The sequence below is a fragment of the Malania oleifera genome, chromosome 13 (genome assembly GCF_029873635.1).
Source record: "Malania oleifera isolate guangnan ecotype guangnan chromosome 13, ASM2987363v1, whole genome shotgun sequence".
Classification (NCBI taxonomy): Eukaryota; Viridiplantae; Streptophyta; class Magnoliopsida; order Santalales; family Ximeniaceae; genus Malania; species Malania oleifera.
Window position 1 is genome coordinate 41,109,532 of NC_080429.1, and position 25,780 is coordinate 41,135,311.

A 25,780-nucleotide genomic window follows, 5' to 3' on the forward strand; every position below is an offset into this window, starting at 1 on the left:
ACTTTTTAAAGGACTGTTAACGAAGCAAAGGCGCTTACCTTAGATGGGACCTAAGCCTTCTAGATGCAAAGTGAAGGGCAACTAACCAAACAAAGTCATGTACCTATGCCTGTTAAACATGGTTTAAAATGACGGTAACAGTCCGCATAATGGTAACAGTCACAGTGTAATGGTCATGGCTGTCGCGGACACTATGTAATGGGTAATGGACGTTGTGTCTATTAATTGGTTTTTTGCATTACCGAACTTCTTAAAAACATATAGATTCAATTGTTTTGATCCCAGAATCCTATATGCTAATGCTTTGAATGATTTTTAGTAAAGTTTATTCACTTTAAAGTTAAATATAACATATTCTACATGTATTGGATGTCTTGTTGGTTGCTTTAGTTGCTATTGGCAAGGAGAAGCATGCATTTGCTTCTTTTCTCTACTTTATTGATTATAAATGAAATTCAAAGTAAGAAGTGATAAATATAAAGAAATATAAATATAGAGTGCCATCTTTTTAGTGACTTAGTTTTTTAGTAGAATTCGTTTTTTTCCAAAAAATAAAATATAGAACGCTCATATGTTAAACAAGAACAAAAATGCATACAATAGAACGTATATTAGTCTCCAAACTGGATGTAAAAGAAACAGAAAAAAAGAAGAAAGAACTTAAAATTCAAACATATGTAATTTAGTAAGAGAAAATGTTGGATTTATTTGAACGCAATTATAAGAAAAATGCACACTATATGTCAAGGAAAATAACCCAAAATTATTTTTAAAAAAAAAATCGCTAACTAAATAAACCAACTAAAATTGAGTTTCTAAGCTTCAATAAATGGAAAGGAGAGGGGAAAATGCAAAAAAAGGACTCAAAAACCTGTTTTGTCATTCACAACTAGTCTGGCACTGTAACAGCCCGTAATGGTCTATACGGACCTGTTACGGTTGTGAATCGGAGTACTTCTGAGATTTCACACTGTAACGATATCGGAAGCCACTGATACCATTACATAATGTCCGTAACGGCCGTTACACACTGATTTTTAACACTACGCTTCTAAATGCAAAGTTAAGGACGACTAGCCAAACAAAAGTGTACACCTTAGACTGGATTCTGTCATTCTACATGCAACTAGCTACAGGAAGAATAGGATTGATAGAAGATTTAAATAGCGCTTGAAAGATTTACAAGAAAAATCACCAAATTATGGGAAGTCCACTATTTTGGAATGCTCCCAAGGAAAGCTGAAAAAAATTCAAAGTGAGGAAGGCAATGTGCTTGTCATTAAGACTCCTATTAAGAAATGAAAATTCTAAGGCAATGATTCAGTTGTTTCCCATTTCTCCTGTAAAGTTTGAATTGATTTGGTTGGAATCAATTTGAGTAGTAAGATTCGTATGGCATATCCCATGATTCTAACAACTATGGCAGTGATCTTGCTCAAAAATATTTAGGAGGGGATCCAAATTGTTGAGATGGTTTCAAGTCCTCATTTGAATTATTGCGTAATTCAGTGCTAGATATTGATGGTTTACATCTTAATGGTGCCCAATTTCCTGACCCTTTAATGGACCTACGTCATGAGTATTTTCTATAAGGATTAATCCCTAGACTTGCCTCTAGTGACTCTACTCACAGTTGGTGCTTCTTCTATGATACTGAAACTTTGCTTGTCCTAGACTTTACTGTTGGTATATGCAATGAAATTTAAGATGAGCTATCAACTATTAGGGATTGAAATGCTTGTTAAAAATTCAATTCCTGAGCAACAATTTCTCACCTTTGATCCACATAATAAACCACTATTGTCTGCTTTTGATTCTCTTAAAGATTCCTTAATTATTGTGCCCCTGCTGCTTCCATTATCTTCTCTTTTTCCTCATTCTTTAACCAAATTTGGTGAGCCTGTTGTTCTTGGTTTGCCATTAGATTTGGATATTAAATAAATTTCTTATTTGGAGGACTTGTTACTTTATTGAAGGATGTTGGAGCCTTCTATGCTTGCTGGTGATTTCAAGTGATTTTTTGGTTGGCGCTCTTATGTTGTGGCCGCCTGTTTTCTCTCGTGTGAGCCAAGGTTAGGGTTGGGATGATTTGAAGCTTTTGGGTGATAAGAGTCGTCAGTTGGAGAATCTATTTGCTACTCTTATATGGTGCTTGAGGATGTGTTGCAATTCATGCCACTAATTCATTTTGATGCTTGGTTGACAGTGTTCCGGATTTTTGAGTTTGTACTACACTATTTCAAAAGTTTGACGTTGAGTTTTCTCTAACCAGAGGGAGATTGATGGGGCACTGCCTGCAGATAAGTCTATGTGATCATATTCTACTTAGAGAGGAGAAATTAGGAATTTGTCTTTGTTCTTCTTCCTTCAGTTCTCTTCTCTACCTGCCTGTCTGCTCTTCTCTTGGCTGTCCTACATTACAAGGAAACCAATAGACAATGAAACTTCTAACATTGAGGAGCAAACATGAAAACCATCACCACTTTATACTTTGAAAAAACACAGAATAAACCTCTTAGGAGCTCTCGTGTAGCATTAATGTGCTATGGCAGAATGTTTCCCACGTATTCTTCTTATGACCAAGCATACTCTTGATCACTTTATGTCTAAGGGAATGCTTTTGTAAGAGAGAATAGCATAACAACTTTCCTGCTGAAACAACTTTCTTAGATGCCAAACTGGCTAGATCTAAACCCTTTCAAACTTGGACCATCTACTAAGTGACCAAATCATCCTTCTTCTTATCCACGCCAGGTCAGGTAGAAGTTCCCACATAAGTAGGTAATATTCCCAACTTATTGGGAGCCCCTTAAGAAAGATTTTCAACAATATTCTTTGATATTAAATTTTTTTTTTGTCTAATTTAGGATTGTCTAGAACATTACCAAGCGAATAAGTGGTGATGTAACTTGCTAGTTTGCTGTAATGCCCGAATTTTTAGGGACGAAGCAGGTCTGCCTGGTTTATATGGTACAAAGTAGTTTTCTTACCTCCACTTTAGTGTTATAATTTTGCATTTCAAAGTAGTGTCTTTGGTTGATAAATGGAGAGATTCGCGAGTTTAAATTCACTTATTTCTTTGTTTTTTTTTCCCCCTATTATTGTATTTTTCCTTGTGGAGAGTGCTTAGTCCATCTTTGTCGTTTTCGTCTTTCTTTGCTTGTACTTTTTTTTTTAATTGATTTTCATTTTGTTGTTATTGCTATCTATGCGGAATATGACAACACATCTAGTACTATTATTATTATGATGATGCTGGTGATGATGATGGTGATGTGTTAGGTCCCTCGTACGGAAATCTTCCGGAGTTTGAATGCAAGCTTAGTTGGTTTGGCTATTAGCTCAGAAGAGTCTGAACAGTTTTCCCACTGTGTTGGTCTTGGTAAGTTTCTTCTACACTCTTGTTTAATACCTCATATTTTGTCACTGTTTTGTTAAATTTGACCGTGAATGTAGGCTGTTTTCAGGGCTCAGCATGTACATTTTTGAATTTCCAAAGAAATTTGAGCTTTGTTGAGAAAATGCATTGTTGCAAACATGTAGTTTGTAGCAGTCAACTATATATGTTAATGGTATTGTTAGTCATTTGCAATGTTAAAAACCGTTTTTGTTTATCAGCATTTGCAATGTTAAAAGCATTGATGGCGTTATCATTGACATAGGAGATTGTGTTAAGAGTGACCTTGGCACACCAGAAACTCATGTTGATTGGAAATTAGAATAGTAGTTATCAGCTTTCTTATTTCCACCTAGTGCTGTGATAGAAAATTCTGAGAGATCAGTGCAATACTGTTGATTGGAAATTAGAATAGTAGTTCTCAGCTTTCTTTTGTTCTGATAACTAGTGTATGTATGGGGCTAGATATGTCATATCTCTATATAATGTTTTTCCAGCCTGATTACCACTTTTTACAACAAGAATTCTTCTGAGTCCAGTTTGCTCCACTAACTCTGATTTGTTTCTATCTTTTCTATCTTTGGCCAAAGGACTGGGCTGGTATATTTATTTTGAGTTTAGGGAGACCTCTGGATACTCAAGAGTGGATTGTTGAGAGTTAGGGTCATAGTTCTAAAACTTGGACTGGATGATCTTTTCACGTTTGGTATGCTGAGAAATCTGGATTTGAAGCAAACTGTGGCAAACTTGGCTCAAGCCAGGCAACCTGGCCTGACTTGGGCTGACCTGGTGGACCAGCTTAATTGTCTTGGTCCATTTAAGAGAAATAATTGAAGAAGTGTGGGGAAGAGGACTAGAACCCACGACCTCAAATACAAGAGAAAAGACCTTATAACTAGAACTAAGAACTTGCTTGCTATTACTATGGAACAAATTATATATGCACATATATGTGTGTATATATATTATAGAAGATATTAATTGAACTATTAGCTCGTATGTCCTTAAATAAATTTTTAATTGAATAAAAAATTTTCTCCCCACTAAATATTTGTGTGATTTCAAATTATTATTAAGAATAATATCATTATTATTATAAAAATTTTCATTAATATTTATAAAAATAATGTGAATAGTAAAAAATTATCATAGGTGTTGTTAATTATTCTCTATCCTAACTAATTAATTGACAACTATTACTGTTAGATTACCACTTTACCTAAAAGCTTAAGCTCTTAGGTTGTGGGCCAACAACGTGTATCAAGCTTTAACATTTGCCCTCATGTTCTGCCTGACAGCACGCGAAGAGATGAACACACGATATATAACACTTAATGATAGGGAGCACTATAAATTTTTTTCAAATACTGCACAGAAAACGTGGACAATAAGACTAGAACCTAGGACCTCTTGGTAACCAGCTCTAATTCCATGTTGGATTACCACTTTACCTAAAAGCTGAAGCCCTTGGGTTGTTGGCCAACAATGTATATCAAGATTTAACAATGAACAACTTACATACATAAACATACACACACACGCACGCATATATAAACCGAAAACCAACAACTTGTTATGTTAATATTTCTAAAACTAGAAAAGATTAAGAACCATGGTTCAAAATCACGGTTGCGGGTAACGTCGCGTAACGGTCGCGGGTGTTACGCAACGAGAAGCGGGCGTAACGGTCGTGAATTTTTTTCACGCATGCTCAACCATGCCAAAATCGAAAAATAAGCATGAAATCCATTAATACATGATTTTTAATGAATTTTGAAGGCTTTCGTTCAACCTACAAATGCTTTTTAATAGGCATCATGATTTTTATATTAATTTTAGCGCGCTGTTTACAAAAAAAAGCTTATTTTTTTATAGTTTACATTACTTTAATGAGTAAAAAGATGTAGAAATGTAAGAATCAATTAATTAAAGTCATAAAACTTTAATGAGTAAAAAGATGTAGAAATGTAAGAATCAATTAATTAAAGTCATAAAGTTACTAAAAATGAATCAACATACTCAATACTCAATATACACATTACACATACATGAATTTAAAAAGTGATTAATATCAAATATAAATAAATAGTTGAAAATACATGAATACAATATTACAAATTTATAACATAACACATGTCAACAACAAAAAGAATGACGTGGAGGGTCTTCATAATTTGCTTCTGTATCAATTTTTACTTTATTTGATAACTAAAAACAAAAAATAGATCATGTAAAGATTTATTTTACCTAATTTTAAATTTAAGGTTAAAATGATGTTTTAAAACTTAAAAAAATATTAATAAACAAGAAATATGTGATGGAACTAGATTTTCATAATTATCTTTCAAAAAATATAAGACAATTAAAATATTTATAAATTAAGAAAATTTTATTTAACATAATTATTATTGATTTCTAATTTTTTACTCTATTAAATTACTTTTTTTTTAATTCAATTTAACAAACATAATTTACAACAAAATATAATTTAAAAAAAAAAAAACATAATGAAAAGTTTAAGGGGAGGGGACTCGGAGGAGCCTTGAAGGAGCGAAGGCTGCGAAGCACGAACGGCCGATAAGCGATGACTCCAAGCTTCGAAGCCGAAATCGAAGGGTTGGCTGGTGGCGAGTGCAACGACTGGTGGAGGAAGTTGCCGACGGGCTATCGGCGACTCGTAGAGGCGGCAGAGCTGTTGCAGACTTGTCGCCGGTGACTCGCCGAGTTGCTGCAACTGTAAGTCTGCAATTCCTGAGTCCTGGAAGGCTACGAAGATGAGTAGATCTGCTCACTCTCAGGCTTCGAGGAAGTGAAGCCTTCTTATTGCTTCAGCCAACAAAATTTCAAGGTAAGTTTTTTACTTTCCAATTTGCTCTTTGAATGTTAGACTTAGATTGAATGACAGATGGGTGGTTGGGAGAGGGGGAAAGCAGCGCTGCAGCAGAAAGCCTTTAGGGATTCAGATTTCTGCAAGCTGTCGGCCATGTAACGGTCTGTAACGGACCGTTACAAAGTGTAACGTTGTCGTAACAGCCGTTACAGGCCGTTACGTCTCCGTAACGGCCGTTACGACTGTGAATTTTTTTCGAACCGCATTATCGGCCGGTATCGATTTTGGAGCCTTCGATTTCTGTTATGTAACGGCCGTTACGCTATGTAACGGCCGTTATTTAAAACCATGTTAAGAACTTAATTAAACTAATGCTCAATTTTGTCTTTGAATCAAATAAACATTTAAAAAATATAATAAAAGGAAATTAAAATTATTTTTAGTAGAAATAAAATTATTATAATTATTTTACTTAATTGTGACTCATTTTTTAGTACTACATTCTTTAAATAACTTCTATTTTCCTTGCGATTCTAGAGTTTTTTGTAGATATGTTTATATTAATTATATTTTAAATTCACATGATCATTTTTATTTTAATTTTAATAAAAAATATGTATAAAATGAATGATCTAAACTACAAAAGATAATTTTGAATATTAAAGTATTTTGACCAATGTTTTAAAAGGCGAGGGCGTAAGGCGAGGCGTTTTATCCTCTGCGAGGCGAAGCGTAAGCATTTTGGGACTATATTTTTTAAAATAATTAATAAATAAAACCAATTTATATATAGTAAAAAGATGAGAAAAATTTAATAATAATGGAGAAAAAAATAAATACATAATTTTTAAATATCATGTAGGCCAATTTTAGCTAAAAAACTCAAACAATTCATGTTAAAAAATATGCATGAGCCATAAAATTATAAAAGGAAGAGAAAAAGCAGCTGCAGCAGGAAATTAAAACTGAAAATTGAAAAATGAAAAGTGAAAAGTGAAACAAATCAAAAGCAGCTGCAGCTACCTTGAGTGTTAGAGACACTGGCAAAGAGTCTCATGGGAGTTTGCTACAAACAACATTGGAGAGTGCGAGAGTTGAATAATCGAATTAGTTCGAGTAAAGACCTCAGACTGAGAAGAGATCTCGAAGTAGAGAGGTTGTAGGGGGTCGTGGAGAGAGACAAGAGGCTGTAGAGGGTCGCTGGAGGGAGACGAGAGGTCCAAATGGGTCATTGGAGAGAGATGAGACGCCGGAAGGGGTCTTCAGCAGCAGATCAAAGATTGGAAGGGGTCGTCGACTCGTCGGAGAGAGATGAGAAGCTGGAGGAGTCTTTGAAGCTAGACACAAGCTTGGAAAGAGACGAGAACTTCGAAGGGGTCGTCGGAGAGAGACGATATGTCAAAAGGAGTCATCGACTCATCAGAGAGAGATGAGAAGTTGGAGGAGTCGTCGGAGAGATACGAAAGCTTGGAAGAAAGAAGCTTCGCCAAGAGAGTGGGGTTTTGACGCTTGTCAAAGCCATTGTTACTTCTAAAAAAATATATATATATTTTAAATCAGGGGCTCCCAAAATGTGTACGCCTTCCCATATGAGGCGTAAAAGGTGCGATGTTTTGCCTGAGGCGTACACCTTCTCCCTTGAGACGTACGCATTTGAGGATTTACACCTTTCAAGTTACACCTTAGGGCGTTTTATGCTCAAAATGAGGCGTGCCTCACGAATGCCTTTTAAAACATTAGTTTTGACAATAGCTTGCTAGATCAACTGAGAACCATAAAAAAACAATTGAAAAAACTGACAGAAATAGAAAACTAGCAATGTAGATAAACACATTGTCATAATCTATTCGTTAATTGTACATAAGCCAAAATAGAAAGCAGTCCTTGAAAATACCTTTTCTTTCCTCTATTATTTCTCTAGTGATTATTATAACTTATGTTCTATGAGGAGGAGGCGGAGGGGAAAGAGCTGAGGAGTTTTATGGGAAATACAACTTCCCCAAAACAACAATGACACTGCCACAACCACAAGTTGAGTCCCTCTGTGTGGGACCAACTATATGAATCCTTTTTCTCATTTTGCTTGATCTTGGGTAACATCCTTTAAATGTTGGAAGGCCATCAAATCCTTTACTATTTTGACTTGCGTATTAAGTTGTGCATATTTATTACTTTTGATTTATTTTTATTTTGTTGATAACTTCTTGTGTTCTAATAACATTACAATTTTCTTTTACTAGCATGCATAGAATGAAAATATCATTATGATGATATTGATTTTTTGCTTTTAGTGCAAAAGCTGAAAATAATATTGTGATTTTTCTTTGAAACTTTAATTCTTATGCATTTTATTTGCTTGATGGAACCAGGGATTGTAAGAGCCATTGACACATCAAAACATTTGCTGTATGTTATTACGCCTGTTCCACAGAGCACTCTGGAAAAGGTTGATCTTTTCCTGCAAGGGTTTGTCCAAATTCCTACTTGTTTGTTGCAGGTAACTGGTCTAAACCAACCACCCATGCCCCCAGCATGTAGAGTGCACGCTCAAAAATATGTTTTTACTTGCCTTGCGTTTGGGAGCATGGATTTAACACTTGGGTTTGGATTTGTATGGATTTGTACAAGATACAATATAAAATTGTATTTTCTTCTAAATCCTAACAAATCCAAATCAAAACCCTGAAATTCACTACCTTAGTTCATTTTACTAAGGATAACACATTTCAGAGCAGAGCATGACATGACCCTATATTGGAAGTACACTAGGCTAAAACTTGAAATGGAGGCACTTTGTAATAGTTTCATTCCATTAGAAAGTGCATGAAGTGCTAGTAGATGTTATGGAGATTTTGGAGGGTTCATTTTGTTTCCTTTGTGCGAGAGGAAACCACACAAAAGCTTCAAGTCCTATGGAGTGTGGTGGGGTTGGTTGCATGAATTATTCACTTGTTTTCTTTGAGTACGTCAAATATTCTATGCTTGGTAATGAAAAGTTTACAGAAAATTACTGCAATTCTTGTGTTTAGAGTGCTTTGAAAAAACTTGCTAAAATTCTGAAATGGAATGTATCCAATTTTTTTTTCCTCTATTTTTGAGGGGAGTAGGTGCATATGTTCATCTCATATTGTGCTGGTCCCAAGTCCAGGTAAAGGAGGAAGGTTGCATTAGGTAGCTAGCGTAAAATTTTTCAGATCATTTTGATATGAATCCTTACCGAATATTTGTTGGGGCGTCTCCTATGAGCGATGCGTTGCGCTTGTACCACCCGGGTGTAACGAAAAATAGGCAAAGGTGGGCTAGGTTGTCGCCCCGAAGCGATGCGCTATGTTGGCATTCAGGTATGGTGTCAAATATGCGAGGATTTCTGCATCATTTTGGATGTGGGTAGGTAAAGAAGCTAATTTAGGAAACTAGGATTAGATTAGCAACTTAAAATATAGGGACACTTATGGGTAAAAGTATGAAAATTGTGGATACAATGATTAGAAGAAAAATTAATATAATTTGTCTTAAAAAAACTAAGTGGGTGGGGGAGAAAGCTAGAGAAATTGATAAATCAGGATTTAAACTTTGGTACACTGGAAAAGAAAAACATAAAAATAGAGTAGGAATTATTGTAGATAAAAACTTAAAAGATAGTGTTGTTGATGTAAACAGAGTAGATGATAGAATTATAAAAATCAAGATGGTATTTGGTCAAGAGATAATAAATATCATTAGTGCTTATGCTCCTCAAGTAGGCTTAGTAGAAAATTTTAAGAGACAATTTTGGAGAGATATGGATAGTATTATACAAGACATATCAGAAACTGAGAAAATATTTACAGGAGATCTGAATGGATATGTTGGAAGGGATAATAAAAGGTATGAGAGGGTACATAGAGGATATGGATATGAAGACAAAAATGAGCCTAGGGAGATGACCTTAGACCTTGCTATGTCATATGATTTTAGTATAATGAATACTTGCTTTAAGAAGAGAGAAGAATACTTAATAACCTTTAAAAGTGGACAAAATAAAAGTCAAATGGATTTTTTTTTTTTTCCGATTAGGAGGGTAGATCATTTATCATGTAAGAATTGTAAAGTTATTCTAGGTGATAGCCTAACCACACAACATAGTCTTAGTGTTAGATATATGTATTAAAAAATGAAAGAAAAATGATAAAATAAACCAGTGTAAAAGAACTAGGTGGTGGAGTGGAACCTAAAGGGACAAAATATAATAAAATTTAAAGATAAAATTATCAAATATGGGGATTGGACTATAGAGGATGAGATAGATACAAATACTCTTTGGAGTAGATTAGCTGGCTCTGTTAAAAGGATAGCAAAAAAGATTTTAGGTGAATCAAGGGGAAGATTCTTGGTGGTGGATAAAGATGTCAAAAAAGCTGTAAATACAAAAAAAATTTGGTATTAAACGTGGCAAAAATGTAGAAACATAGATAACTTTAAAAAGTATAAAGAGGTGAGAAAAGATGTAAAAAAGGCTGTTAGTGAACCTAAATATAGATCATTTAATAGTTTGTATGATAAATTAGATACAAAAGAAGGGTAAAAAGATATATTTAAACTTGCTAGAAAGGAAGAGTAAGAACTTAGAAAATGTAAAATGTATAAAAAGTGAGGATGATATTGTCTTGGTTAAGGACGAAGACATAAAAGAAAGATGACGAAATTACTTTAGTAAGTTATTTAATGAAAACCAAATAGAAGACTTAAACTTAGATTTGAAAAATGCGGAAAAGACTAAAAATATAATATTTATTCACAAAATTAGAGTTAACGAAGTTAAGTTTGCACTAAAAAAATGAAAAATGGGAAAACTATAGGGTCAGATAACATCCCAATTGAAGTTTGGAAATAGTTAGGTGATAATGAAATTATATCGTTAACTAATTTATTTCATACAATTATAAAAATTAAGAAAATGCTAGATGAATGGAGGAAACACACTTTAATACCTATATACAAAAACAAAAAAGATATTTAAAATTGTAATAACTATCGTGGAATTAAATTTATGAGTCATACAATGAAACTATGGGAAATGGTAGTTGAACAAAGATTAAGGTTAGAAACGAAGGTTTTAGAAAATTAATTTGATTTTATGCTTGGGAGATCAACCATAGAAGTTATATATCTTTTAAGAAGATTAATGGAAAAATTTAGGGAAAAGAAGAGGGACTTGCATATGGTATATATTGACCTAGAGAAAACATATGATAGGGTACCTAGGAAAGTTGATTTTAGAAACAAAAAGTGTATGTTGTAGGTATATTGATTTCATTAAAGATATGTACGATAGAGTAATGACTAGTGTAAGGACTATAGATGGAGAAACTAAAGAATTTCCAATCACCATAGGTGTACATCAAGGATCTGCTTTGGACCCTTATATTTTTGCTTTAGAAACGGATCAACTGACTAAGAGTATTCAAATGAGGTTCCATGATGTATGTTGTTTGCAGATGATACTATATTAATTGATGAAACTAGGGGCGAAATAGAGGCTGAGTTAGAATTATGTAAAGAAGTTTTGGAATCTAAAGACTTTATGATAAGTAGAAATAAGACATAATATATGAAATGTTATTTCAGTATTGGTAGGAGGAGTATTGGAGATAAAGTTAAACTTGATGATGAAAAAATAAATAACTCTTGTAGATTTCGATACTTTGGATCTATTATGCAAGCTGAATGAGAAATTGAAGATGATGGAATGCATAGAGTTAAAGTAGGTTGAGTAAAATTGAGAAGTGCTTCAAGTGTGCTTTGTGATCGTAGAATACTCTTAAAATTCAAAGGATAATTTTATAGGACGGCTATAAGACCAATTATGCTATATAGATTAGAATGTTGGGCGACCAAGAAACAGAAAATCTAAAAAGTAAAAGTTGCGGAGATGAAAATATTTAGATGGATGAGTGGTGTAATACTAAAAGATAATTAAGGAGTGAACATATTCCCAGTAAGTTAGGTATAGATCTTATAGAAGATATGATAAAGGAGGGACGACTCAGATGGTATGGACACTTGCAACATAGGCCACATAGTGTGCTAATGAGGAAGAGTGAGTGAGTTACTGTGAGGGGCAATATAAGGCGTAGGGGTAGACCTAAAATAACTTAGAATGAGATGGTGAGTGAGGATTTGATAGCCTTGAATCTGTCAAAAGAAATGGTCTATGATCGTATAAATTGATGGAAAATGATTCATATAGCCGACCCTACCTAATGGGGCTTAAGGTATGGTGGTGTTGTTGTTGTTGTTGTGACAATATGGAATAATTTTCATTTTCTATTTCAAGTCTTCTAATGAATTACATTTTCAGTTTTCCAACTTCGCAGTACGAATGTTGGAAAATTGAAAAACGGAGTAGTATTTTTGTTTCTCATTGGAAAATAAAAAATACAAAATGAAAACTGTTTTTTGTGACCAAATAGGCCCTTATTTTCCTTTATTTTGTTTTCTTTTGGCGAAATAACTGAATGTTCCAGTTGTAAGTCAAAAACTGTTGAAAATTCTTTTCAGGTTGAGGAATGCATGTCACCTTACATGTCTGCAAACGTCTGGGACCTAGCTAGCAAGGGTAAGTGGTTGGTACGGCTAGTAATTTCTCTAAAATGATCTCCTTCAGAGGCATCAGCTCGCAGTCGCCCCTGCCTTCAACTGCAAGAGGTGGGCGTTAGAGTTACCGTGCCATGATTCATTTCTTACCATTGTATGTTCTGTTTTTTCACAGGTTTTGCAGCCCGGATAGGGGATGTTGAATTTAAGAAGTGAGGTATAAATCTCTTAAAAGATGTATTTTTTCAAATCAACTTTTATTCAGACGCGGTTGTAATAGCGGTCTTTTGTAGCTTATGCAGTTATTTGTAAAAAAAAATTGATTTTTTTTTTTTGGAGAGGTGTGATTTGTAGAACCTTGTATTGGCTGGAGTGGTTAGAACTAGCATTTTCAAACATATAATCATTTGTGAAACTACAGGGCGCAAATTGCTGAAGTCTTGGCTGGTGCATTTTGGGACAACTAACTGCTCCTGAATGATCGGTAATTGTAAAACGGCCTTCTGTTTATTTGGGGGAGGCAGGATTGGAATGAAATGAAATGAAAATTTGGACTCTGATTTGTATTTTCTTATTTGGTCTGGCATAAATGAAGGCGGTCAGGTGGAGTAGCATTTTTGTAGGAATGATGATTCCCTTCTTCAATTCAATGGGAATGGTAATTCCCTTCGTAGGCGGAGACCGGGATTCCCTTCTCCACTCTTTACTCTAAAATATAATTACGATCTTCATTAAATAATAAATTCTAAAAATCACAGGTTGATCTCCTTTTAGCTATACCACCATTGATAATAATAATAATAATAATAAAATGATATATAAAAATAGTAGAAATATTAATCAAACAAAAATAATAAAATAAAACTGAAAATAGCCACTAATAATAATTATTGTTATATTAAAAAAAAAGCAACAATAATAGTAGCAACAAGAATGACAACAAAAATAATAATAGTTTTATTATTGTTATTATTATTTTCTTTTGACAAATAACAAGAAAATTTAAATGAAGATATTGTTTATTGATTTATTAAAAATGTATAAAATGTTTATGCTAAAAAAGATGAAAAAATTTAATAGAAAATATTGACGACCTGAAGTCATATTTGAAAAAAATTATTAAATTAAATAATTCTATATTATGAATATTTTAGAAAAAAATGACTTATTTTTCATTTTATTATACCATTAAACAATATCAAACCACACATCCGGATTTACCTCCTACGTGTTGGCTGTGGACACGATTGACATAGGCGTGGGATTAGTCTGGTGCGTTAGCTCAGGAAACCCGATGTATCCAAAAATAAAAAAAAATAAAAAATAATAATTGTGTGAATCTACAAAGAACTTGTCAATAGAATGGTGAGAACTAAAATATTGCAGGTCCGGTCTAAAGTGTTAAGGATGCACTTGAAGGTGGCTAAGGGTTAATTTACCCTTAATATTTTTATTGACTAATATCCAAATAATTAACACTTTAATTGAATTTGTTTTTGTGTGCGGATATTTTGGGTTGAATTTTTGTGTGTGGATATTTTGGGTTTTCATCGCCTCTGTTCATAAGAAATTAAAAAAATTAATATTTTACATATTTTTGGAAGGACAAGTGTAATAAAACCATGAGATATTCTTTTGGTTTTCAAGTCAAACCAGGAATTTTCTTACAAAAAAAATGAATAGAAAACAAACTATTAATTTTCAGTTTCTTTCAATATTTCCATATGTTGAATCTTAGAAATAAAAAAATTGCATGATAAATATGCATAAATAAACATTACTATGTATGATATAAATTTGTCTAAATGTTACTAGTTTTCATAGATATGAATTAAAAACATCACTTTGCTGTCCTTTTTGTGTTTTAAAATGAACTAAATGATTACTATTGTACTCAACTTTGGTTTAGAGTTACAAGTTTGAACAGACCCAATTATTTGTGCGCCTCCCCAAAAACACCCAATTAACTCCTTGAGAATGAGAATGGGGGGAAGAGAAAAGAAAAGAAAAGAAAAGAAAGATCTCATTCGGAGTTTCATTTTCCAAGGGGTGAATTGCCACCTCAATTTCCTAAAAGTAAGATAAGCCAAAGAATACATTTTATTCACGTAAAACACATTCACCTATTTATTATCAATAGTAATTTCTTGACCAGACTATCAATATCAAGTGAGTAGATCCCGCACGGGAGATTAACTTTAGTCTTTTTGCCTGTTTTATGTATTATTATTTTTTTTTTACCAATATTGACTGTCTCAAGTGATTCAGAATAGTTCAAAAAGACAAGTAAATTTTTGGCATGAAAGTTGAGAAAATCTCTTGATCCATTTCAAGCATTTCTGTTTCTTCTTGACCAATTTTTACCATTTCGGATTATTCAGAATGATTCGAAAGGGTTAGGAGCGACGTAGACAGATTTCAATTTTTTGGCACGAAAACTGAGAAAATCACTAACTCGTTTTAAGCAATTTTGTTCATTTTTGACTAATTTTGACTAAATTGAGTGATTCGAAATGATCCAAAAGGGTTAAAAGTGACGTGAGCATATTTTAGATTTTCGGCACAAAAATTGGGAAAATTACTTAGCCTATTTAAAAAATTTTTGCTCATTTTTGATCCATTTTGACTATTTCGGTGATTCAGAATGATCCAAAAGGGGTAGGAGTGACTTGAGCAAATTTCAGGTTTTTAGTATAAAAATCGAGGAAACCCGTCTCTTGAAAGTTTCCTCATGTTTTTTTAGGAACCACTTTTAGATTTTTATAAATTTTTAAAATCTTTTTCAAAAATCATAAAATAAATTTTTTTATTTTTAAAATGGCATGTGCGCATGTAGGCAGACACATGGTTGAAGCCGCGCCATTTGGTGTTGCAAATTTTTTTTTATTAACTAGGCGCAACTAGGCATTGTTTGGCGCTATATTTAAAAGAAAAGAAAAAGAAAATCATGGGCATGTGGAGCATTATTGTTGTCCTCATATGTAATTTTGCGCGTATTTTCTAGATATATGCATTTTTGGAGAGAATTAGGTATCTTGCTTTCATAAGAGTCATGTAATTGATTTGATGTAGTTTTTAGTGAACTTTACATTTTTGAAGACCGGGTGTCTTCCTTATATATAAAATCAAGTCACCTTATTTTATTAGGATGCAGATATTGAAATCGGGACCGGACCCCTTGGGATTAGTTTCCTCGTATGGGCTCCACAAAAGCCTCCTCTTAAAAAATCAAAACTCATTTCCTCCCCATTTTTGAAATGTAAATATGGGTATTATTTTCACCAAAAGTGGTTTTGAGGAAGTAATAGGATTCTCCTGGGATTCATTTCCTCGCATGGCCCCTTGAAAGCTTCCTTAAAAAAAAAAAAAAAAACTCATTTCCCCTCGGTTTTGAATTATAAAAATAGGTACCATTTTTTTCCACCAAAAAAAAAAAAAGTTTTTGAGGAAGTAATGGGACTCCCATGGGATTTATTTCACCACAAGGACGCCATGAAACCCTATTTCAAAATCATTGTCCGTTTTATCTTATTTGGGCGAAAAAATGTCTTTTTTTTTTTTGTTTTTATTTCTTAAAATTGGATTTCGTCCTAAAATACTTTTGCAATCTTAGAAGTCGTTTGGATTCTTCCAAATTAGATTTTCCCAAACTATTTTGTTTCTTGAACCAAGGTCATTTATCTTTTCAAAATTGAGCACTTTTTTTATTTTCCAAAACCCCTTTTTGGGGGTGGCCACCCCAAATTCAAAAGCCTTGGATTCCTTTCATGTTTTGAAAAAAAATAAAATAAATTAGAATCACTTGTTTCTTTTTCAAAACATGAACTCTTTCAAGGGAAATTCATTTCAAAAAAACCCAAACCCAAAATTTTCAAATACATTGACTTTATCATGGGTCTTGGGTACGTGGGTAGCTTACCTTGAAAGGGGTAGGTTCAATCTAAAGTTAAAAAAACCTTTTTTTCTAAACAAATCTTAAGCTATTTTTCAAAATAAAGGACGAGTTGTTGAGCCTTCATGAGGTTCAGCCCCCGTATAGGTCTTATGAAATGTCAATTTTCTTTCAGGAGACACACACACACACACACACACACACACACACACACACACACACAAACAAGTGCGTAACCATTTCCTGAATGGGTGTCAATAGGGGTGCTAGGAGGATAATCATCATCTAGATGGTTGTTCGACTACCTTCCTTGCACAAAAATGAGCTCCCGGGCTCTAATTTTCTCCCTTGTTTTTTCTTTATTTTTCACCCTTTTTTCTTAAGAAAAGAAAAGAAAAAAAATGGCAACTCCCTATTTTTGTAGTAACATTGAAAACTTTGGCGACTCCATTGGGGTTGAAAGTCAAGCCGCTTGTATGCTTGTGTGTGTGTGTGTGTGTTTCCCTTTTGTTTATGCTTGGTATTTATTTATGCTCCTATCTATGTTTTTTTTTTTTTTTTTTTTGTGTATGGATGTTATTATTATATGTGTTGTTTAATTTTTAGTACCTATTATGTGATGCCATACTTTTATCATCCATTGAGTAGTAACATTGCATGAGTCCTATACCCGGACTCCCACCTTTTAGGGATTAAGAGAGAGGAGAAGTAGTGGAGCCACCATGGGGCTTAGTCCTCCCGTATAGGTCTCATGAAAATCCCCTCACTCGAGATATTCTCTTTAAAGATATCCTGGGGGCCTTTAGAACCATGAGCTAGAGCTTGAACCATGCACTAGCAAACCATGAGTTTCTTGCCCTTAGTTATAGGTACCATACCCTTAAACTATGCATACGACTAGGACATGAGGAGCAACCCAGCATGTTAAATTGCATTGTTGGTTTGTCATTGTATTCCTTGAGTTTTCAAAGTCCATTGCTTTTAGATATGACATACCTAGGAAATTCTTAGGATATCTGAGAAAGCACTAGACTCCAAGAGGCGACAAGTTGTCGAGTTAGATGCACTATTGAGGGATATTAGAGCATGTTACGAGATAAGATGAAGCTATGTTAGAAGAAACAAGAAGTTAGTGGTATCCTCAGCTATTGGAATATGATTTTAGAGCAGGATCAACGTGACTTTAGGGCCAAGCACGGACATATCATTGTTTTGAAGGTGGACATCAACTGGAGTGCTCTTGACACCGTAGTGCAGTTTTGGGACCCATCATATCAGTGCTTTACCTTTTTGGGCCCACATACCTAGAGCTGCTAGTAGAATAATATAAGGATTTACTTCGAATTCCTAGATTGGAACAGGATTGAGTATACACCTATGATCCTAAAGTCAACTCGAGTCAAGCACTAATTTGAGAGGGCAAGCTAAGGAGATAATTGATAAGGTCTAGAAGAAGGGAGAGGGAGAAGGATGGCATTGGATCAATTTGGAGAAAATATTCAAGAATCATCTCAATGATATTACCTTCCATTTCCATTTGCCACTATAGGTTCTTGCCATTTACAGTCTAATACTTTTGCCCTCAGTAGCACATATTGTCAACTAGGGATTTACTGTGGTCTTGTTGGAAATGGAGCACAAGGGAGAGGGCCCTATACTAGCCATCCCCTCCGAAACTTTCCTTTTTCTCAAATTTTTTCTAGAAGAAGGGGAAAAGATCTCTCCTCTACTTCGAACCTCTTAAGAAGTGCTTTTATAAGGGAAAGGAACCCGATAATGAAATATGCTCGAAATCATCAAAAAGTGAATATGATAGAAGCTGTCAATAACTTGAAATAGCTGAAGGTGGAATGGGTGTGGCCAAGTGGATGGCTCTCCGGTCAATGTTACTGAGATTCAGGGTATTCTCTTAGATCCCATTTTTCGGTGCCCATGGCTGCATCAACTATGCATTGACTCTTGCACTTCGATGGGACATCCTCAGTTCATTCGCTGAGCAACCCGATTGGTCGATTTCCAATTCACTTACAAGGAAATGTCAACAGAAGGTAAGATCAAGGAGGCCAAAGTAGTCTAGTTGAACCCCAATCCTAGGGAAAGGTGAGCGCACCTCACGCATCACCATTGGCTACCTTGCATGGCAAGAAAAGTAGGGCAAATCCTACGAGGTCCTAAGAGTGTAAGGCTTTGATAAGCCTATGCTTCGACCCACTAATTTGAAAGATTATTACAAGAAATTCTAGGTTCGCCAACACATTTATCTTTAGGAATGATAAAATAAGGTCTAGAAGCTAAAAGGATAGAAGAAGAAATTGGATGAAGAACTACAAAGAAAGGTCAGGGAAGAGTAGAAGCTAAAGTTTCGGATTGACAACCTAACTCAGTTAAACCAAAACTTATGATAGGCATCCAGAGAGCACAAAAAGGAGAGCATGAATCAACCAAGAAGATGTTGTAGTGAGAGGTTGAATAGGTGATTGCAAAGAATCAAGCACCAAAAAGGTAGAAGACAGATTTGGATGGTGATAGGATTTAATGGGCTAAGAGAACCTTGTAAGTATAAGAATAGTTTGACTGGCTAATGGTGATGAACCAAGAGCTGGGAGCAAGACTCAAAGAGGCTTGACTGTAGTATTGAAAGAAACAATTGGATCTCTATGCCTAGAAATATTATGTTGATTAGATGGAGGAGGTCATTAAGAAGAGGAAGGAACAGTGGGCAATTCTTTGAGTTACAGGGAGCGACACTAGAGCAAAGTTTCAGATCATCACTGGTGTATATCATGCCATGCAGGATAGGTTGATGACCTTGGATCTCATTCTTCAGCAAGGTGAATGAGTTGCCTAGGATTTATACTTGAAGATCAAGGAAACACTAGCTCAGATGGCACCAATTGGGTTGACCCGAGTTTTCTCTTTGTTTTTTGATGTATTGAATTATTTTAAGAGAGTAAGGGAGGCATATGAATAGAAAAATGCAAGTGCTCTTCCCAATGGTGATTGTAATTGATTTTTTTAAATGATGAATAAAAATTCTTCGGTTTGCCTCCTTCGAGTAGTGTAATCCTATGGATGAATGCATAAAAATTAGAGTAGTACGTCCTCGTGGGATGAATAGTCCTTATATAGGGTAGAAATCAAGGGTCCTATGGCATGTCATGTTCATGATGCAACGAACTACTATTTCATTTTTTATTATTGTTGCTTTGTTGGCTTGTGTTATGACTTAGTGTGCAGTAGAAAAAACTTTCAAAATTCCACCCCAAAAGAGGCACCAGCATGTTGCCCGAGAACCTATTATTACTTGAGCAAGATCTAGAAGCATGGATAAGCCAGAGTCAAGTCAAAGTAAGGACACATTGACAAAGAAGAGGATAAAGTCCTTGGAAAAGGTTATAGTTGAGCTGGTGTGAATGATGAAAAGGAAAGCACCAATGACTGATGAGGCTTAATCCCTTTAGGAAAAACCAATCCTTTTAGAACCAATCTTTATAAACATCACTGGGTAAACCCTATCCACGGAGTAGCCTAAGCTATAAGAAGAAGAAGGACAATCTACCATTGACAAAGATCAAAGGACCTATATAGAGGAACAGTTAAGGTCAATCTAAAGTTTGTAGAGATGATTTGTGTTTGTTTACAAATGTGGTGTTGTTTGAAAAATTCAAAGTACCCAATTTTGACAAGTACAATGGAACGGGGTATTTGAAGATCCATCTCCACATGTATTCCAAGAAGATGGTGCCCTATGCCAAAAAGCTAGAATCATTTGATGCATGTATTCCATGAGAGTCTCACAAGTCTGGTGGTAAAGTGGTATACATCGTTGGCCAAAAGCTAGGTCTAGAAATAGAGAGACCTCGCCAATCTATTTTTGAAGCAATACTAGTTCAACATAGATGTGGTGCATAACCAAACAAGCTTGAAGAACATGGAAAATAATGATTTAGAGACCTTCAAGGAATATGCGCAAAGGTGGAGATAAGTAGCTGCACAAGTGAACCCACCCTTAATAAACACAGAAGTGGCATTAGTATTTGTGGGTACTTAAAGGGAATATAATTCAATAGGTTGATCCCTCATAGTTTGTATACCTTCATGATTGTTATAGTATCGAGAATAAAATAAAGAATGGATTGAAGACAAGAAAGATGGTGGATTACACTTGACCTATTAAGTAGAATGCAGGGAAAAAGAAAAAATTTGTCAAGAAGGAGAAAAAGGAAGGAGAGGCTGGTATGGTGCCCTGAAAAGAGTTCACTACTATGACAAATCTTTTGACTGAACTATACCGGCATAGTACCTGTCCTAATGAGTTCGGGACAATAAATAAGGTGCCATAACCTAAATTTGATATGCAAATTCCATATGAATTCCCCTATACAAGCCACAAAAAATTGCCTAACCTTTAAGCATCGAGTCCAAGATCTAATTGATGCTGACATTTTGAAGTTCCAAGAAGTGCCCAACCACAATTTCAAAACTAACTCGTTTCCAGATTATAGAACCCCATATATGAATATTATTGAAGCTATTATTCCCCTCCCATCATTTGAACAATCCACCAATCAACATCCACATCCATGAGTCTATTAATAAACCTATTGAGTCGTTTGAATCCACGAATGTAAATGTCATCAGCCCATATCCACCCTAGTTATTATTGCCTACACCCCCAATAGTCCATCTCATTACCTCTCCAACAAACAAGCTACTAACCCTCTGACTCCCTGCGCCTTTACCTTATTCAACTGACCAAGCTATATGTTGGAAGTATGAAGTAGAGTTCATCGATCCTGATGTGGTCGAGTATAACCAATTTGGACAGAGTTGGAAGATTCACTCGGAGTGGAAGATGTTACACTCTTGAAGAGTTAGAGAAGACGAATAAAACAAAGAGATGGCATGAAGATAAGGAAAAGAAGTGGATGAAAAAAAGAAGAGGAAATTCAGTGATGAGGAAATCACCAAGTTTATGTAGTAGCTCAAGACCAGTGAGTATGACATTGTTGAGCGATTAAGTAAGACCCCAATCTGAATTTTTGTACTCAACCTACTCATGGCCTTTGAGGGCCATTGGAATTCTCTGATAAAGTTTCTAAATGAGGCCTATGTTCCCCAAGATGTTCCATTGAAATAATTTCAAAATCTTGTCAATTCAATACAAGTTGTCAACTACATAGCATATATAGATGACATGATCCCACTAGAAGGACGAGGCTATGTGAGCTTACTGCACATTGAATTCAAGCATGGAAAGATGATTGTATCTCAAGTCTTGTTGGACAAGTGATCCTCTCTTAATGTGTGCACTTATGCCTTGCTAATAAGATTGGGTGCAGACAAGTCATTGATGAGAAAGAGTAGCCTCATAATCAAGGCCTTCGATGGAAAAAATAGAGAAATCGTAGGAGAGATTGATCTTTAGACATCAGAATTGGACCATGCACCCTTTCTGTCGTGTTTCAAGTCTTGAATATTATGCTTTCTTTCAATATGTTACTAGGGTGTCCATGGATTAACACAACAGGGGCGATACCATCCTCTTTACATCAAAAGCTGAAATTCATATATGGGAATCAACTAATAAAAGTGAAAGCAGAAAAGAACCATGGAGTATATAGTTTATAAATTATGCCTCATATCAGGACCAATGACAAAAGAATCAAGAGTTCTTTTCACGGTTTTGAGATAATGTCCCTAACCTACGTAAGTGAATATTTTGAAGCTCCTAAACCAAATATTTTAGAGATAAGTATGATGTATGTTTGACAAATGTTGAAACAAAACTATTAAGTGGGCAAAGGGCTTGGAAAAAATTTGCAAGGAACAACTGAGTTAGTGACACTGAAGAACTATAAGTATACCTTTGGTGTGGGATTTCATGCAACAAAAAAGGATAGGGACGATGCCATTGCTCTGCGAAAGAGAGAGGAGGATGGTCAAGATTGAGGGGAGACTTCCAAATGAGCCTGGTATGGTGTTCCTACATATTTGCTACACTTTTCCAAGGCCTTCCTGCATTGTCCGTACCAATTGGAAGTTGTTCCAAAAGAAGATGCTAAGCTTGTGGGACTTCCACACCTCCTAGAAAGTCAACTATCAATTAATGTGATCAGACAAGAGGGGAACAATCTAAGTGTTCCAATATTTCCATCTAGTCCTCTAGGTAATTGTATCATCATTGTTTTTCCAATATGTGCGTGATTTGCCAAACATTTATTCTCCCGATGGTTTGACTTGTGGCCAAAGGAAGCCCCCCTTTTGTTCTTTTCTTTTTTCTTTCTTTCTTTCTTTCTTTGTTTATTATTTTTATTGTAAATAGGCTCATCCTTTTTATTCCAATGCATGTTTTTGTTTCTTGCTCCATCATTGTCTTCTGAGTCATGATAAATTCAACTTCTTTTATTTATACATGTCACCATTTTGTTCATAGAAAAATTAGACTATACTCAAAATGCCCTTTGAATGATATTGATTGCAATGAAAGTGTCTCGCACAACCTCCAAGAGGGAGAAAAAGAGCTAGAGCTGTTAGGGGAAATCTTGAGGTTGTTAGAGCAAGAAAATAAAGGAATTAAGCTACATGCGGAAGCAACGAAGACTGTGAATTTAGGGACGGAAGAATCTCCCCAGGAAGTTAAGTTTGGGACACTGATGAACCCCCAAATAAGGAGAAAAATAATAAGCTTGTTGCATGAGTTCAAAGATGTCTTTGCTTGGTTATGTTAAGACATGCTAGGTTTAGAAACCTTACGGTAGTCCATCAAATACTGGTGTGGCCTGGGTGTAAGCCAGTTAAGTAAAAACTCATAAGGATGCGTCTTAAATAGCAGATGAAAATTTAAAAGTAAGTGAAAAAATAGTTTCATACGGGTTTCCTGGAAGTTGCATTAACTAGTGTGGGTGGAAAATGTTGTCTTGGTCCCCAAAAAGGATGGTAGAGTCAGGATGTGTGTGGACTATAGAGATTTGAATTCACAAAATATGACTTCCCATTACCTCACATTAATATGCTTGTGGATAACACACTAGGACAGATATGTTATTTTTTTTCATGGATGGGTTTTCAGGGTACAACCAAATTAAAATAACAAAAGATGATAAGAAAAACGACCTTCATTACACAATAATACACCTTTTGCTACAAGGTCGTGCCTTTTTGGGCTGAAGAATGCTGGCACAACTTATCAAAGGGCTATGTGACCCTTTTCCATGACATGATGCACAAAGAGGTAGAGGTGTATATGTTGTGTAAAAAACCCCAAAATATGCACATCGATATATATATTTGTGTAAAAGATCAAACACACACTGCAGTAATCTATGGTGAATATATAGAACAATACACAACCACAACAAGTAAATTAAAGCAATAACAATCACAAAGATACAGATAATTACGTGGTTCGGCAATGCCTACATCTACAGGAGCAAACAACAAAGATTCACTATATTCTTGTATAAATTATAAGAACAATACAAGTATCCTCTAGATTCTCTCTCAACCACACTTGAATCACTTGGCATAATATATACAACGTATTCTATGTATATATAAGCCTCCTCAGAGGTTTACCCCCAAAACCCAACCAAAATAATGTCCAAATATTCAAAATTCAAAATCTACGGCTGTCCCAAGCCAAACCGTTGACTGTTTCAAACAGAATATAAATTGTTTGAATTCTAGAGCAAAACTGTCATATGTTTCGGCCAAATAATCGTTTGTTTCCCTACTGCTCCCCAGCACATATGATTTTCAACTATGTCTTCTTCCTTGTTTATGCAATCCATCAAGTATATGAGCCACAAAAACACAAAAATCTCCACCTTGGGGAGTATACACCCCTTAGGAGAACCTAAAAACATAGCTCGTTGCTCCACCTTGACCTTGGAATGTTAGGTTGGGACCGTCTTCTATCTAGCAATTAGAGACAGACACCAAGTCCATGCACTGCCGCTTCAACTTGCCGATGGTAGCTTCGACTTCTACCATCAACCCTGATACAATTGTAGATGCAACAATCTAAGAATCTGCCCTAGGCTTCTAATAAATCCTTCCCAAAACAGTAAACACAAACATTGTTGTAAGCCTTCTTTCACCAAAGCCCCCTACATAGTCTTTAAAAAATCTCACAACTGACGGTCCACTCTGTTGCCTGCCGAAACACCCCATTACATCATCACGAGGGACCCATATCTCGGATATCATAACCCGTTCTTAAGTACTGAGTGGTAGACATTTCACATTGATTCTCCATAGAACCTCCCTGAGATGGCAAACGAAGTCTCCCTGCGGTTTTGTTAAAAAAGCCACCCCAAGATAACACTAATCTACTTGTAGCTCTGTCTATGCGAATCATCAAACCAATACCTTTCTTGGCCATACCCAACACATTCATGTAAAAAACTTTCAATAGAGTTCCCAACTGATAAGCCTCAGTCAAAGCATTCTCAGCCAATAACATGTCATTTGCACACAACAAATACATCACTCCACTACATCCTATCACCCTCTTCCACATTAGAAACCTCATCAACTCACACACCTGGTACATATGCAATACCTCCATTTCCTCCACCATAACACTTATCCTTCTATTTTCCCCTTTGCTGTGCACGACAACTTGAAAAATATTAGGAACCTTGCTGCTGGTAGTAATGAATGCATATAACACCAGAATGCCAAATTTATACCTGAGTGGTGGTCTGATAGTGCACATGGGCCCACCGTGATCCTTATGGTCTCTCGAACTGAAACTCTCTACAATATGAACAACATCATCTCTATCTTGAGTCTGTAGCTCCACCTGCATCACATGTCCATTCATACAGTGATTTTTTTGACCTGAGATAGAACTCCCTGCATTTTTGCCCTAAGTCCTTAACTCCACCTGAATTACATGTATGCTGCTGCTATAGTTTTCTAGCATTTGTTTCTCTTCCTTTACCTGAGTACGTTGCCCATGACTTTCTCACCAAAAGCCATGTTCTCGATCTCCCCTTTGTTTGTCATAGGATCACCCAACTTGCACCCACCTTTTTTATACCCCAGAAAGACCACTGTCTAGACATAACACCAAGCC

The 25,780-nt window shown here is 35.3% G+C and overlaps 1 protein-coding gene across 4 annotated transcripts in view; it reads left to right on the plus strand.

Annotated features, from left to right (window-relative positions):
• The window catches only part of LOC131146534 (polynucleotide 5'-hydroxyl-kinase NOL9-like), a 41,920-nt gene extending 28,560 nt beyond the window's left edge, over positions 1–13,360 (plus strand). For 2 of the 4 annotated variants that reach the window (XM_058096175.1, XM_058096176.1), the window contains exons 7-11: positions 3,283–3,382; positions 8,597–8,724; positions 12,768–12,825; positions 12,979–13,020; positions 13,225–13,360. In XM_058096175.1, coding sequence (XP_057952158.1) covers positions 3,283–3,382; positions 8,597–8,724; positions 12,768–12,825; positions 12,979–13,019 — 327 coding nt within the window. In that variant the 3' untranslated portion in view covers position 13,020; positions 13,225–13,360. Of the gene's footprint in view, positions 1–3,282; positions 3,383–8,596; positions 8,725–12,767; positions 12,826–12,978 lie in introns of all 4 variants that reach the window. The other 2 variants (XM_058096174.1, XM_058096177.1) reach the window with 1 other exon arrangement.
• The last annotated feature ends 12,420 nt before the right edge of the window (positions 13,361–25,780 follow it).